Source organism: Acomys russatus, chromosome 29 (assembly GCF_903995435.1).
Source record: "Acomys russatus chromosome 29, mAcoRus1.1, whole genome shotgun sequence".
Lineage (NCBI taxonomy): Eukaryota > Metazoa > Chordata > Mammalia > Rodentia > Muridae > Acomys > Acomys russatus.
The window spans coordinates 3340862-3356603 of NC_067165.1; the positions used below are offsets into that span (position 1 = coordinate 3340862).

Below are 15742 nucleotides of genomic sequence, written 5' to 3' on the forward strand. Positions count from 1 at the left end.
TTGCTCTGGTGGAGGAGTGCTACAACTTGCAATTTTTCTTCCTTTTCCTCTGCTTAAAACTATGGCAAATCATTCTGTTATAGTGTTATTTAACATCTAAATTGTATTGCTATTTATTAACTACAGGTTTTTTAAAAAAGTGTATAACCTCTTAATATACCAGATGTAGTTTTTAACTTTCTGCAGAAATGTAAGTTGACCTTTCATGTCTTACCCTGCAAAGCATCTGAGCCAGCAGTAGTAACCCAGGCCCTGAACAGACAGTAAGTTACTTACCATCTGTCCTGTGGGTCTGGATTAAAGTCACATCTTTCCTGTAGGCAAGTTTGGGCAAGGGCACCAGTTCAGTGTGCCATTACATTTAATCTTGTTGTATGATGGGCTCATAATAAGAAATATGAAATGATCTGGTTGGCTTCACTTTCATTCCTTATAGATGTAGGGTTTCTTCAACTGCGAAAAGACTTACCTCAAAATCGATAACAACAGGGCTATACTTTAATGATCTCCCCCAGGACCGGTATGTAACAATGCTGCCGTTTTGTGTCAAGCCACCACCCTGGCCAGAACTTCCACCTTGCACCCGAGAAATGATGTTCACCACCTCCAATTCTGTCTCCTTACTCCTTGGGTCTATCAAAAAAAAAAAAAAAAAAAAAGATATTGTTAGCTTTCCTCCCACCCAAAGCAAAGGACTGGATGGCAAGTTCTTCTGATGAGACGTACAGAAGTGTTCAACTCTGCTCCTGAGAGCTAGGCCTCTTCTTCTACTGCACCCAATAACCAGCAGGATAGGATGGGCAGAGTCTTCACATCTTCCGAGTGTAGTGGACATGGAGAGGCCAGCCCAAGCCAACACAGACAATAAACGGCTGGGAAGGTCAATGGTTATTCATCCACTCATTCCATTATGGGTCCCCAGTGCCTGCTTGTTCTCATAGTTTCCCTCTCTCTCTCTCTCTCTCTCTCTCTCTCTCTCTCTCTCTCTCTCTCTCTCTCTGTCTCTCTCTCTCTCTCTGTCTCTCTCTCCCTCTCCCTCTCTCCCTTGCTCTTGCTCTCTCTACCATATTGCAGATGCTATGAAAGATGTCCCTGTAGTACTCAGTGCATTGTTGACAAAGTGAGCATTTGCCAGGTCAAGGAGAGAGTCTGAGATCTTATCAGAAATGGGTGATTTGGCTTAATATCCAAGACATAGGTAACCTAAGCAATGTGTATAACTTAAGTCTATTTAGTGTGTGCTTCATTTATTACATTAGAAGCTGTGTTCATAATCCTTTAGCTCTCTGTCCCTCACCTGAAAAATTAAACTTGATTTGTCTTTGACAGATGAGTGAGTGAGTAACTGAATGAGTACATGAGTGAATGAATGTATAAACACCGACACTGGTGTTCAAGATATGTTGACTCCCTGTGAACATTCTTTCACTGGTCATTATTCCTTGACCTTGGACTTAGGGTTCATAATTTCTTCTCCTGAGAGACTTGCCTAGTCCCTCCACACCATTACCTGATGAGATGACAACAGATCCTAGCTATATATCCCTTGTCACCCCGTTTCTTGTTGGGGTCTTTGTCTAGCCCTTGAAAGCTAGGAAGGATCCTTAGACTGTTGAGTGTTTTGGAGATGACTTTGGGACAGGGAGGTGGAGCCAAAACGGAAGACGCTGTGCACAAGGCGTGGCTTGGAGTGCTTTGCATCTGCAGTGTGACTACTGAGAGACATGGAATCAGCTGGCAGAAGAGAATCATTTGTATGAATGATGTGTCCCAAGGCGGGACAGGCTTCACTCTTGGGAAGACCCACTGATAAGCACTTGCCAGAGTTGCCGCCTCCCGTCTTCTCACAGGACTGTCCTGATAAACGTCCTCCGATGACGACAGAATCCCCAAACTCCAGGCCCGCTGACCCTCCAATGCATTTTTGAACATCTTCCACGGTGATACCTGCAACGGGAAGACAGAAACAAATGGGCAGTGATTTGGAAGGACAACTGCCATGGTGCAACCAACTCAGGCTAGGAAAAGCTTACTCCAACTCTGGAGGCAGAGTGGGCTGCCTTGAAAGTGTCCCTTTTCTCTCCTGTAGGACGGCCATCCTGTCGGAATGGAAGGGGTGGGCACTGTGCATGTGAGTTGCTCTGGATCTTGCTTCTTTTTCCTTTGCCGTTCTCCTCCGAGTCGCCTTGAAGCAATGGGTCCAGGGCATCCATCTCCATTCAGCACTGGGCTCCTCACCCCAGTTTGCGCAGGCTAGCCCTCGAGGTCAATGCTGACTTCCCTCCCACTTCACCCTTCCTGGAGTCTACCCAAGCTCCTGTCCAAATAATATTTACTTCACTAAGCGTTTTTGGAACAGAATACTCCGCATTCTCTTTTACTTGTGCCTTTGTCGCTGTTCTTATTCAGGAGTCCAGTCATTTCTGCTCCCCCAAGAAATGTCTAATAAATGAGAGAAATAAGTGAATATCATGATCCCATGAGAAGGGAAGGGAAGAAAGCTTACAACTTCAAATCACAGCTATTGACACCCTCTGTGAACTCTGCAAAGGGCCACCATCCCACTGGCCTCGGTTTCTCGTTTATAGAAAGAAGGGTTTCTTCTCCTCTGGGCATATATCAGCTGGTGCCCTCTGTGACACTATAAATATCAGTTTCTGCACACCTCTGGAGCTGGGAGTGAGTGCCTGGAGGAAGACACGCTCTCAGCCGCCCACTTAGCACCAAGTAAAGGGCTTCTTCTGCTGTTTCCACGGAAGCACTTCTAATTTTTAATGCATAACTAATTGATGAAGATTTAGTATAATTGTTATTTTTTTTTTTAAAAAGTGCTTCAACAATGATAAGCAAAAGTGGATGAAAAGAATTCACAACCCGAAGGCAGAGTGACTGCTTCCGTAAACAGTGGAGTGCTGCCGAGTTTTGCTGAGCGTGCTGCCTGATGAATCAGGGCTGAAGACTGCTGAGAAATGACTGTGCTCCTGAGGGATCTGCAGATGCCATGCCGGGAGAAGAGCATCTGGTCTTGCTTTGAACCCTGAGACTTGTCTACAGTGTCTTTGCCTTCTTGGGGTGCCAAAGCATGGTCCCAGACAGTAAGTGGAGGACTGTGACTCAGAAATCACGGAACTGAGAGCTACAGAGCCTTCAGACACTCAGGCCACACTTCTCATTTATAGGTCAAGGTGCTTATTGGCTCATAAAGGTTAATTGTCTCATCTAAGGCCATGCAGCCGAAGGCAGGCAACCTACGATTCACAGGAGCATCTGTCTGGCTCAGAAGCCGGCAGCATTTTCACTATCCTCAGTTATTGCATCAGACTGTTCTCTGAGAGAAAAACTTAGTAGGCACCTGCTGTGTACCAGCCTGGCATATCATGTGCTGCTAATGTAGCCATCTTGAGTCAAAACTCCGGTGGGTCAGATAGGAATCTGATCAGCTAAAGCCCCATCCTTCTAAGGCTAGCTGGTACAAAGCCAGTACCAGCCAAAGCAAATCTGTACCTGAGAGTTGCTTGCCGGAATGTAGCAGAGCTGATGGGAAGGGTCTTGCCAGAAGCTGTGAGGGTATGCTACACATGAAAGTAGCCACACCGAGCCCAGTGAGGCAGCACAGTGATCTGGGTGCCATAGAGGAGCTCAACACTGCATCCAAATGCAGGAACTGAAACTAAATTGTTAGCAAGGACCCAGGTGCAGAGGGATGGATGGAAAGGGATGAAGAGGCATACTGGAGAGAACAGAGCAGGGTGTAGAGCTGGTGTGGAGAACCAGGCAGGTGGCCTGAGCTGCAGAACCCTCTGCCAATGTCCCATACCCGTCCCATTAGCCCTCATTCGACTGTAGGTCTTGGCTTTGGGCCCATCAAAGAAGAATCTGCTTGAAGCTTTTGAATTCTGAACTCATGCGCTCATGTCACCGCACCCAACTGTGGATGAAATTGGGCCCCCATATCCTTTCATTCTGAGTCTGTATTTGTAAGGAATTAGAAAGCTGTATTTTAAACAAGGATCTCAGATATCTCAGAAAGTGAGTCTAGAACAAATGGATCAGTGTGGCTCCATAGAAGAGATCTGGTAGCTCGTTCCAGGGCACTGTGGCACACACCGTGTCACAGTCGGTGCCTCTACTAATGCCTTGCATAGGGAAACAGCAGCCAACCTCATCACATTTACTCAGAATAAGAACTGGGAATACTTGGGGCAGGGATGGGGGTGGGGAGGGGGCAGAGCCTGGGCGGAGGAGGGGGCAGGGGTTCTGGTTAATACTCAGGATTCAGAAATCTCTCCGGAGAATGAACGGATTCACACTCTGAGACTCATTTGGGAAAGTTGTAACATTCTACCCTGTGGAGAAAATACTAACCACGCGGGTACCACGAGGAATGTGGAGAGCTTAGTGGTCAAGGCCTAAAGTTCTGAATTACTTCCAGTTTATCAGGGTGACGAAGCCAGATGAAAATAACCAGAAGAGTGAAGGTGGGGTAGTGCCCTGCCCTGTGCCCCAGTTGAGAGAAATCCAGAATCTGATGAAAGCCCTGGAAGTGATGCATTCCTTCTGTAAACACTGCTTATCTATTAAAATTCCTTAGAGAAGAGGAAAATCCTCAATTTACGACACAGGGGACCATATGTCCTGAAGGAGGCCAGGCTACATGCTCCCCTGACACGAGGTATCTAAAGCAGTGCAACCCATTGAATTAAAAACGATCCTAACAGCTGCCACGCTGGGCGGATGAGGGAAAGGAGAGCTGCCAATCAACAGACAAGAGCTCTGTTATGAGCTCCCTGTGCAATACTGCTCCTATCTGTTAACAACACTGTGTTATATGCTAGGTACTAAGGGGGTGGATATCCTCAGTGTTCTTGTAACAATAAAGGTGTGTGTGTGTGTGTGTGTGTGTGTGTGTGTGTGTGTGTGTGTGTGTGTGTGTGTGTGTGTGTTTACAGGGATAAGAACTCACATTGATGAACAGACACTTCAGAAAGGTGGCCTTAGGCTCGACAGGAGAGCTACATCATGATGACCACATGCCAAGCAGAGATGAGCAGCACCAGAGGCGAGAGAGCTCCCCTCGTGGGGCAAGACCAGTCCGGGGCTGGCTGCCTGCCTATCAGAAGACTTGAGGTCTTCTTGGCCTGAGATTCTTAAATCACACCACACGGCTTCAGAAAAGCCCTGGAGGCAGCTTTGATAAGCCTGTGACACTGTTGCACTGCACACACGGCATCTTTGGAAAAAAGAGGACCAAGGACATTTAGTGTGAGGAGAAAGGTAAACAGGCATGGAGGATGACTCTGTCTGATATGGTGTAGCAGGTCTGAGCAGTCTTCTTCGGGGTCAACAGGAGGATGCTGGGTACAAGTGGGACAAGCAGCAGTTGAGGGGGAAAATGTCGGCTCTAGAAAGCAGAGGGAGACCCTGTGGCAGGCTTGTGTTCCCAGTAACAAATCATCCCAGTCAGAAGGACTGACATAAACTCTACAGGGAAAAAGAGGGACCCACCCCCAAAGTTCCATCTCACTCTGGCCTGGCGCCAAGAAAGGGCTGCTTTAAGGTCTGCTTGGCAGCCCAGGATTTCAAGGAACATGTCCTTGGCCACCATGCCTACTGTCTGTGTCTCTATTTGGCATGGCTGCGGTACAGGACTGAGAACAGTGTGGGTACTGCAGAATCCACAGGGCTCTGGGGGAGAAGCAGGCAGCTTGACTTCTGCGATGCAAGAACATGGAGAGGCTCTGTCGTACTCAGATTAAAGGCATCAAGTGGAAAACAGATAGGTGTGATGCATTATTTATCTCTTTGCAACAAACAAATACCACTTGCGCAACTGTGATCTATCTGACGCGTTGCCTTGCAACACCAGCTGCCTGCAAAACAGTCTCTCCAAAGGAAAAAAAAAGAATCTTAGTGTCTGTGCTGCCATTGCAGCAATGAGGAAGATGGTGGCTGGGTTGTGGCTGGACTGGCTTGGCTAAGACATGTTGCCTAACTCACCCGTCCTCTTTATGCTTCCATGCATCTGTCTAAACTCACGTTTCCTGCCAACCACCTGCCGGCTGTGCGTGCCATGTGCCTCTCTGTGCTGTACTCCTTGTGGCCAGAAAGCCCACTTGTGCCTTTCCCTGAGCCTCTTCTGGCTCTTCTCTCTCTAGCCTTTCCCTGTTCCCTAGGGATCACCACACTACCTCTGTCCTTCCCTCCAGCACTGTGTTTAGCACACCCTAGAATTTTTTTTTTATTAGCCTGTTTTTTCTATTAGACTGAAAGTTACTGTTTGGCTAGGCAAAGGGGTGCTCAGGTACCAGCTAGTCCTACCATTCCTAGACAATACCATTAAAGCATTTAGGGAACCATGTGTATTCTTGGGGAGTCACGTGTATTTTGATGGATTGTGTGTATTTTTTTAAAAGAAGAAACAAACCAGAGCTTTGTAATAATCATGGTTAAATATTGGTATTTCACAAATGTTTCATCTGCTTCATCTCATCTTATCGTCTCATTGTCTTTTTCCAACTATCTCCTGGGCGGGGGGGAGAGGAGGGGTTTGACCACTGGTGACTCCAGTGGCTGAAAGTGAAAGTCTGAAGCCATTAGCTGGTAATGTGACTCTAATTTATTTAAACCTCTTTGTGACTCAGTTCCCTATCTTTAGGATGGGAATAATCATTTCTATTAATCAATCTCTGGAAACATTGTCCAGCACAATGAAGTACTCGATGTGCCTTGGCTATTATTATTGGCCCACTCGCCCCAGGTTCCGTGACTAGCAAACCCAAGAATCAGGTCTTTGAAAGGTAGACATTTTTACCCAAATCCCCAAGTGCCTACGTCATCATACCAGTGCTGCCGTACAGAGAAGCACTCATCACAAGTCACTGGGATCCATGGTGGCCCTCAAAAAGAGCCTTGCAAAGGCTGCCTTCCAGTGACAGCGTCACTACACAAGCAAACTCAGAGGAAGGCAACCATGTAGTGAACTCACAGTGGCCACATTGGGGCTGCAGCCCAGGCTTCTGCCCAGCTGATAAGAGCTTGTCTTCAGATTCTCGGATTGTGCATGATAACGTTGGCCACGACAAGGCCAGGCTCTAAAGTGGAGACAACATGAGCTGGAATCCACCCTCTGCCCGAGTCCTGTCTGGACAATGGTTTTACCTCACTGTACTTCAGCCTGGCCACCTAGAAGGTGACCTTAGTACAGTCCCCTCATGGGGCTGTGGTGAGGGTTCAATGTATTAATTTATGCTGTGTTCACCGCTCACAGAAAATGTTATTAAAGGCCAGTTACGACTGCTTATTCCTGGTTTGGGAAAGGCTGCAGGCTACACTGAGGCCCTAGGTACCTGAGTCTCCGTATGGAAGATCTGAGACTAGAGGAGAAAGGCGAATTTGTGATAACAGGTTCTCTGCATCAACACGTGACTAGTATAATCTGTTAGGATGTGAGTAAGTAGAGACAGTAAAAGGAGAACCCAGGTTACAGATGAGTAAATATCCACAGAGGATAACCAAGGTACCCAAAGCCTATATTCTCTATGCCATGCTATATAGCCTGCAAAGCTAAGGGTGGGAAAATTCATGATACCATCTCAGATTTTTCCCTTCAAGCACAAGGCAATTTTTCAATGATATTAGAAGTGGGATTTTAAAAATCAGGACAAAGTCAGAAGGATAGCACTGAGTGTCTCTCAGTTCCATGTGTATGCAAATGACTTAAGGGGAATGGGGACAGAGCCAAGACACCAGGAGTCTGTCAGTCAATCAATACCATCCATCACCGTGAAGCCTGGTTGTCATGGTAACTGGGGATAAAGCCTGGAGCTTGTTAGAATCCATCTACTGTCTGTTCAGGGTGACTGGTTGGTTAGCAGGCAAAGAAAAAGACCTGCTGGGCCATACCAGACTGCTTAGCCATGAATATAGAACTCTGCACAATCAAGTTTCTGTCTACCTCCCCCTCCTCACTGTCCCAAGGAGCTGAGGCCACCCTTTAGAGAAGCACTCATCTCTGCAGAGTATAAGGAAAGCTGCAAAGAATGTGTGCCCAGTATAGAACTCTGACCCACCCTCCAGTGGGGTTCAGCCTCCACCCTTGGGCAGGACTGTGCAAATCTACCAATAATGGGATGCATATGGAAAGAGGTGCATTGTTGTAGAGTGGCACATATATGCGAGGTGGCACAGAATCCCAAAGAGAATGTGAGAATGTTCAAGGACGACGGGGCGTCTCACACAGCAACCTGAATTATGGACAGAGCCAATGGACACTTATATGGATGTTGGCCATCTTCCCCAGCATTAGGGACCCTCTGGTTTAGTGTCCATCTTTTCATGTCTTTTGCAGCTGCCTATCCTCTCTGGCTTTTGAGGCCAACACTGACTTCATTTCCTGGCTACTGTTGCTATAATCCTTCCTAGCATATAACCCAGACAGAAGGACAAGGCCTCCTCAACAGAATCCAGTGTTAGAAAGAACCTGGACACTGGCTTTTTATCATTCACCCTTCCCTGCTTGTGTCTTTAGCCATTCCCACTCAACTCCCTGAAAAGGCTGAAAACTAAAAACTGGAAAATGAGGGAAGGAAATGGGTTGGTCTCTCCTTTGTACTTTGCCTGTCTCCATCTATTCAAGTCTACTGTTCTAGGGACTGAACATTGCTCTAGGGCATGGATCTCTATGCTGCACCTCTATGTAACAGAAATTATGGGTGCTTGGTGCAGATTTACAGTCGATATGGCTGTCTTGAGCCTCCAGATTGCTCATAAAAGAGTTAGAGATTGTTCGTATTCCGATTGTGAGTTTATTCCTTATAGTAAATCTCATTAATAATATATATTTTAGGCAAAGTTCTAGATGAATATGTACTACTGATTCTGTTCGTTGGAGAACTCCAACGAAAATGCTTCCCAGTGCCTGTCTTGTGGCTACTGGTGATTTCTCCTTATGGGTTTGGTATATTTTCATAATCAGTGGAGCACACTACATTAAGGCAGACTCCTTAACAGTCTTTTGACCATCCCTAAAGGAAGAAGTACATCTTACTTTGAGATCCAGCCTCCACACATTCAGCTAAATGAAGTTTCAGCACTTAATTTTATTTTGAGTGACACACATGTAGTCTGCATCCTACCATATTTTTGTGGGCTGTGCATAATTTAATGCTGGTCATGATCTACTAAGTTTCTTTGACAATCTATATTCTGTTGTATTCTGTAAGTTCAGACCTGAGGTTACAGGATCCTTGAGACATCATAGAATTGCTATTTAAGATTACCCTTTCCAAGACTGGCACCCAATTCCAGAGATACATAGATGCAAGAAACTGGGAAATTATTTTACATTTCAGGACATCAGTCCTTTGTAAATTACATCTTTTATTATTCTTTTATAAATGTCTCCTTGTTGAGTGAAATAGTGAATTTTAAGTTATTGGCCCAATGTCAATCTCTCAGCAAATATCCAGTAATTTCGGTTGGTCTTGCTGCCATGTCTATGGTAGTACATAACATCAGAATGTATGGCAGGATGTATCGATGTATGGGAAAAGGGATACATATTTGGAAGATACACAAACTCTAATTCAGAAGGCCTCAGATCAGCACTGAATCACGTTACAGTGTTTACTTAAGCTCTTTGGGCCTCAGCTTTCTCTCTATAAAATTAGAGGAAATAATAACACAATTCCTCATGAAACTATTATGGAGATTAATTTGAATTCCAGATATGATTGTATATTTGCTTTACAAATATTAGGTGTTACTACATGTAAATATATTTTATTAAAATCAAATATTTTGGTTGATTCTAAGTACCATGAATGAAAATCTAAATCGTTAGCCACTTTGGGTGGTAACTCATTTGGCTGCCCACAAAGTAAATCATCCGTGACTATAATCAGGTGATTATAACAAAGAGAAATCCACTACCTTCTATGAGCCCCCTGATGAGCAGGAACACTTATTAATCATGGTGGTATCTGGACAGTGCCTCCCATGTTAAGTGTGCTTAACAAATGTTTGCTTAATGGAGAGCTGAGGAAATGAATGAATAAGGAAGGCAGGAGGAAGAGCAAGTGAAGCAATAATTAATTCTGTCCTTGTGGCTTGCTCCAAGTTGTGTGTCAGTGGTGGTCAGCTGGCCCAAGGACCCTGATGGAAGAGGATGATCAATGAAGGGATAGATGAACTCTTGCTGGAAGGGCCTTTCCAGGGTCACTGTTATCTGGCATCCATCAGGGTCAGGGATGATGGAGAGCACGCACTGATTTAGACAGAGTTGTTAACACTTTGAAAGATAGTGAGGAGAATCCAAAGTGACCTTGACAAATGGGAAAAACAGACCTTCCCAAAACGGGATGAAGCTCTGGAGACAGAAATGAATGACCTTGATCAAAATAGAGGGCAGGTGGGGGAGGAGGCATGATGGCTAGGCTCCAGGTCTATAGCAAAAGCATCAGCCACTGTGGGCAAGACGGAGCGATAATGATTTCCCTTCTGTTTGAGCAATGTTTCAGTACTGGCCAGCTGCACAGCCCTGTGGTATGGGGTCTTCTTATTATCCCCACTTTAGAGATGAGAGAACAGTTAAGATCACATTCAGAAGTTGGAAGGCTGGAAATAATAGCGCAGAGTGACAACAGCACTGCCATGCTCAGAATGTAGTTCATCCCCCGAAAAGTCTCACACGGAAATTCTATTCTCGGTGTCAAGGTGTTGGAAGAGGGGTGGGACTTTCAGGAGTGACTGTGACAACAGCAGGTGGGTGTTCTCTAGTGGGTAGATTCATTCTCACTAGAGTTGAATTCTGTCTCTTCTGCCTAGCCACTTGCCTTTTTGTTCTTCTGCCAAGTGATGGTGCAATGTGAGGTCTTACCTACGGCAGGTGTTTAGACTGCCTAGTCTTCAGAACCACGCATCCTACATCGGTCTCCTATATAAACTGCCTTGTCAAGTTTTCTGTTATAGAACCAGAAAGTGGATCAAGGCAAACAGTTATTTCATAGCACAAAAATAGCTAACACATCTTCAGGTGGTGGACTGGTGGTTTATCCAGTGCGGGGCAAAATGGAGCTCGGGACCATGAGTAGGTACACCAGCCTGTGAACCCGGCTGTCTTCCCACACCTCACACCTGACTGTGGTGCTTCGGGTCATCGGCATGTTCTTTACTGCCTGGTTCTTTGTTTATGGTGTCACACGCGACATCTACAAAGAGCTCCTCATCTCCTTAGTAGTCTCACTCTTCATGGGCGTTGGAGTTCTGTTCCTCCTGCTCTGGGTTGGCATCTATGTCTGAGTCCCCAAGGGTACCCACCAGGAAGCTCACAAAGTCCTTGCTTTTGTAAATTAATTTTTTACCATTGCCACATTTGTCTGCCTGCTGTTTCCAATAAAGACAGACGTATAACAACAACAACAACAAAAAAAATAGCTAATACTCCTGAATGCCCCTATGTCAGGCTCTGGGCCAGGTGCTCACATAGATCTTTTGGTTTCATATTTAAAACAAATGTGTGACGCACGTTCTGTCAGTGTCTCATTTGGAAGAAAAAGAAACCAGGATACAAAGATATTAATGAATTTGTCTGTGGGGCATGCAGCTGATAAATAGTGAAGGCACACGTGACGCCGCAACCCAATTCAGAGCTGACCTCAGTTGAGGAGTTGGGGGTCTAGTAATTACCATATCTGCCTTCCAGAAGTGACTTCAACAATTAGGGTTTCCTGAGTGCTTACTAGAGTCTGAGCATTACACTAAATGCTCTCTGCAAATAAGTTCACCCACTCCTCTCAACCATGAGGGAAGGATAATATACCCAGAACTCAGGTGAAATTGGATTTCAAATGATTAAGTAAATCTACCCAGAGTGACACAATTAAAAAGTATCTGGTCTCATGATTTTAACTGCTCAACTAAATAGTCATTTTAATATCTTGCTGTAAAGGAGGAAACATCTGTCGAATGTCTACCATGTAACCATGTACATGAAATCACTCTTGAATAAACCTTTTATTATCATCTTCATTTAGGCTTTGAAGTCCTGGTACAAAGAAGCCCAGTACTTTGGTCAGAGTCATCTAGAATGGAGATTCCCCATCCAGGTGTTTGACTTTAATGTTTAGACTCTTTGCTACCACAGCAGGCCTGTTTCTTTATTCAGATGTTTTTAGTATCTGAGTGTTCCCACTTGAAATCATAATTCACGACAGTAGCAACTGTCTGGATGGCACACTTCTCATAGTGACTTGTAACTGTTGCGTTGGCTAATTCTCACACTGGCCACGTTCTCTCCCTTATTTTTGTGATAGACTCTCTCCATGTAGCCCAAATTTGGCAGCCTTTTGCTTCGGTCTCCTGAGTGCCTGCACCATCACACTCAACTTGACAATAAGCTTTGAAAGTTACGATAACGTTAGCATACTATTTTGGCAAACAGAATTCAGAGAAGTGACATCACTGCCTCTAAGCAGCAGACTCTAGGTGAGAGGCAAAGGTGCCCAAGGACAGAAATTCCATGTTAGCATGTAGCATGCTGCCTTTGATGGGCCCACAGGAGGCTTCTGCCTTCCTTCTCAGCAAAGCATCAATAGCAATCATTTTCTGTAAGATCCTTGCAAAGCCTTCTTGATATACCCCAGACCCACAGAATCGTCTGTTTGGAAGGCTTTTGGTGTCTTAGTTTAACTTCTACGTACAAAATTTTCCTTACAGACCTCCACAAACTGTTTAATTGGTGGAAAGTATTCTGCTTCAAGCTGTGTTTATGGGGCCAAAGTCACCAAAGCTGAAACAACTGTCACAAGTCCTACTAGCTAAAGAGAAGCGGACCACTGCCACATCATTCCCAAAGTCATTCATGGGATAGCCATGCGCCACTGATCCTTTCCTCATCTAAATGTCACTAGAGAGCAGAAAGGGGCCTAATTAGTGACAGGAGTGAGCATCCATGAGAGGTGGAGCTAGATTGTGAATCCAGGAAAGGTGGCTGATGATGCAAGAGGAGACAGACAAAGGAGACTACAGGTGTTTACAGGCCGGGACATCTAAGAAGGCACCTGGCATCAAAAGGCAAATGTAGATATTTAACTCAGAATACCTTGAGTATATATATATATATTTACCAACTAGTAGTAAAGAAATGCGTCTTTTCCAGAATCATTGATGAATGACAAAACTCATATGAAGTTCGCACAGGGTAGGTGGCAACAGAGCCAGGAGGTCAGATGTCCACAGGTGCTTTGGAAGAAAGCCGACAGGGCTCACTGGGAAGGGAAGGGAGTTGGAATTGGCACAAATGTGGACCATCTGTATACAGTGACAACATGGTGAATATGCTGTGTGAGTGACTATGTGACCAAAAGGAAGCTGTGAGGAGAAGGCGGAGGGGGAAGCAACCCCTTACAAGGCCACAGAGGTGAGCTGATGTCCATCCAGTGAGGAAGCACCAGAGGGATTAGCCTCACAAAATGAGAGGACAGCATCACTGAAGGATGAGCTGTCTCAGGGAAACTGTCTGCAACTCAACTACATTCCAGACAAGCCGGAAAGAGAGCATGCTCTTCACTCCTGTCAAAGCCCAGCCCAAGGACAAATGTTGTGTGTGTCACAGAAGGAAAGAAAGAAAAAAAAAAAAAACATATCCAGACCCATAAATTCTACACCACAGCCACAGTGATTCCTGCAGCGGGTAGAAGGCTGTCACGTGCAGCCCTTAAGGAAGGTTTAGGATCACACTGGAGTCTCACATTGCCTCCCCCAAATGCAGTCTTCTCTTGATTTTTTTTTTTTTTCTTTAAATGTATGGTTCCTTACTGGGGGAAAAGCGTTTGATCTAAAGGACATATTAGAAGAAAACAGTCTTGTGCATCCTTGGGGACAAACCCAGAGAGGATCTAAGGCAAACCCAAGGACAAAGGAGTCCCCAGTGCAGGCCACAATGTTTACTGAAATCTTCCCATACCAAGGTCAGCCATGTGAGATAAGACTGTGCACCGCCTAGGACATCCAAGAGGAACTGCACTTAACAGGATGTAATTTAAAGCCATGGAGATCAAGAAGGTGAGAAGAAGGGCAGGGACAAAGAAGAAGGAGAGAGACAGAGACAGAGACAGAGAGACAGAGAGAGAGACAGACAGAGAGAGAGAGAGAGAGAGAGAGAGAGAGAGAGAGAGAGAGAGAGAAACATATACCTAGAAAGAAAGTGAATGCATGGTGGGCGTCGGGGTGGGAGGGAGCAGCCAGACATTAGATGTGGGAGAGGGTGCGTGTGCTGCTGTTTGTCAAAGGGAAAGAAGGTAGCGATGGTTTTGTTCTTTGTAGGTTAATATGTAAATGACATTCTGATTTATTAGCGGTCTCCAGCAGATGAGGTGATGATTAGCACATTTCCATATTTATAGAAAAGCAACACTAACTTTTTGGATTTATAGAAATTCAGCCCTTCACAAATAGCAAATTGTGCTATTATCGACATATGGCTTTCTATAAACAGAGCTGAGGTAATTATCCCGGGACGATTTGTCGGTGGGCTCCTTTTGAATATTAACCACTTTGGAAGCCCATCTCTGCCCTACATTATTTTAAAGAGGAGGGGGCACCAGATACCCCAGGCAACTCATTAGTAATCTAACACTAAAGATAGGAACCCAAACCACAAGAGAAACACCACGGTCCAATGCCCTGAGGTCAGAGCCCTACAGCCTTGGGCAAAGTAATTCACCTCCCAGATGAGCCTTGGTGTTCTTGTGGCTAACATTTGTACAACACCATTCTCTAAGTGTTGCTACAAAATTAAATGAGAATATAAGCAGTTAGGCTAGGAACTTAATAAGTGCTCAGCAATGTTGGTTCTTTCTCCTTCCTCCCTCACCCTTTTGAATGACTTGAAGATGGACTCACTTGAATAGATTTTGAAGCTCCTTTTACAATGATCCTATGCTGCCTATTTTGTATCTTAATATGACAGTGTACATATATACATCTTTATTTCACTGGGAAAGGTTTCCCAAACCACTGTCCTACCTTTTGTTCTTAAAATCTATTTTTTTTTTATATTCTGTCCTTCATTATTGATGTTATTCAAACATGTACTTGCAATCCATGCATTGATTTTTGAAATCTGCTGCTGCATTGCAACCCACAACTTGCAAAATAATGGGGAGTGGGCACCATTTTACCCTAGGCACAAGCATGGTAAATGTTCAGATGTGTACCTTGCATTATTTTTTAAAAGAGTACATGCATAGATGGACACATTTCAGAATGAGCTATCCAAGAGTCTGTGTTAATACTTTCCTGTCTTGCTTTGCACAGCCACTTTCTCTCGGGCCTGTATGAGCATTAAAAGGAAAGAAAAGGATAAGACACGTGATGTTTGCTTTCAGTGAGATGTTGCTTTCAGTGAAATGTTGCTTTCTAGATGGGAAACAACTACTAACAACTGAAAAGTTATTGCAATCCCAAGTGTGGGTCATTCCTATGATTGGCTTCATGAAGAGGAGCGGCCAGCCTGGCATCTGAAAACCGGGCATCTGAATTTGGTTTTACAGAAGGGATTGGCCTTACAACCTTGATCACTCATAGCTTAGGTCAGTGGTTCTCTGTGGAGAGTACCAGAATTATAAGGGGAGCATGTGGAAATGTAGACTTCAGTAGAGTTTTCTGTGGTTAAGATTGGTGTGAAGGCTTGGGAACCCACCTTCCTAATGAGTCATTGGGTAGTGTGATCATAGACCCCGAG

The 15742-nt window shown here is 44.9% G+C and overlaps 2 protein-coding genes across 2 annotated transcripts in view; one reads left to right on the forward strand and one right to left on the reverse strand.

Annotated features, from left to right (window-relative positions):
* Positions 1 to 15742, reverse strand: part of C8a (complement C8 alpha chain) — a 52316-nt gene that overhangs the window by 8700 nt on the left and 27874 nt on the right. Inside the window, exons 8-9 of the mRNA XM_051171439.1 lie at positions 1818 to 1947; positions 470 to 623 (exon numbers count right to left, since the gene is read on the reverse strand). Coding sequence (XP_051027396.1) covers positions 470 to 623; positions 1818 to 1947 — 284 coding nt within the window. The remainder of the gene's footprint in view (positions 1 to 469; positions 624 to 1817; positions 1948 to 15742) is intronic.
* On the forward strand, positions 11068 to 11406 carry LOC127211534 (transmembrane protein 258-like). The gene is given in 3 exon segments (XM_051171438.1): positions 11068 to 11095; positions 11098 to 11123; positions 11125 to 11406. Coding segments are annotated over 3 exon segments (228 nt in total). The 3' UTR covers positions 11299 to 11406.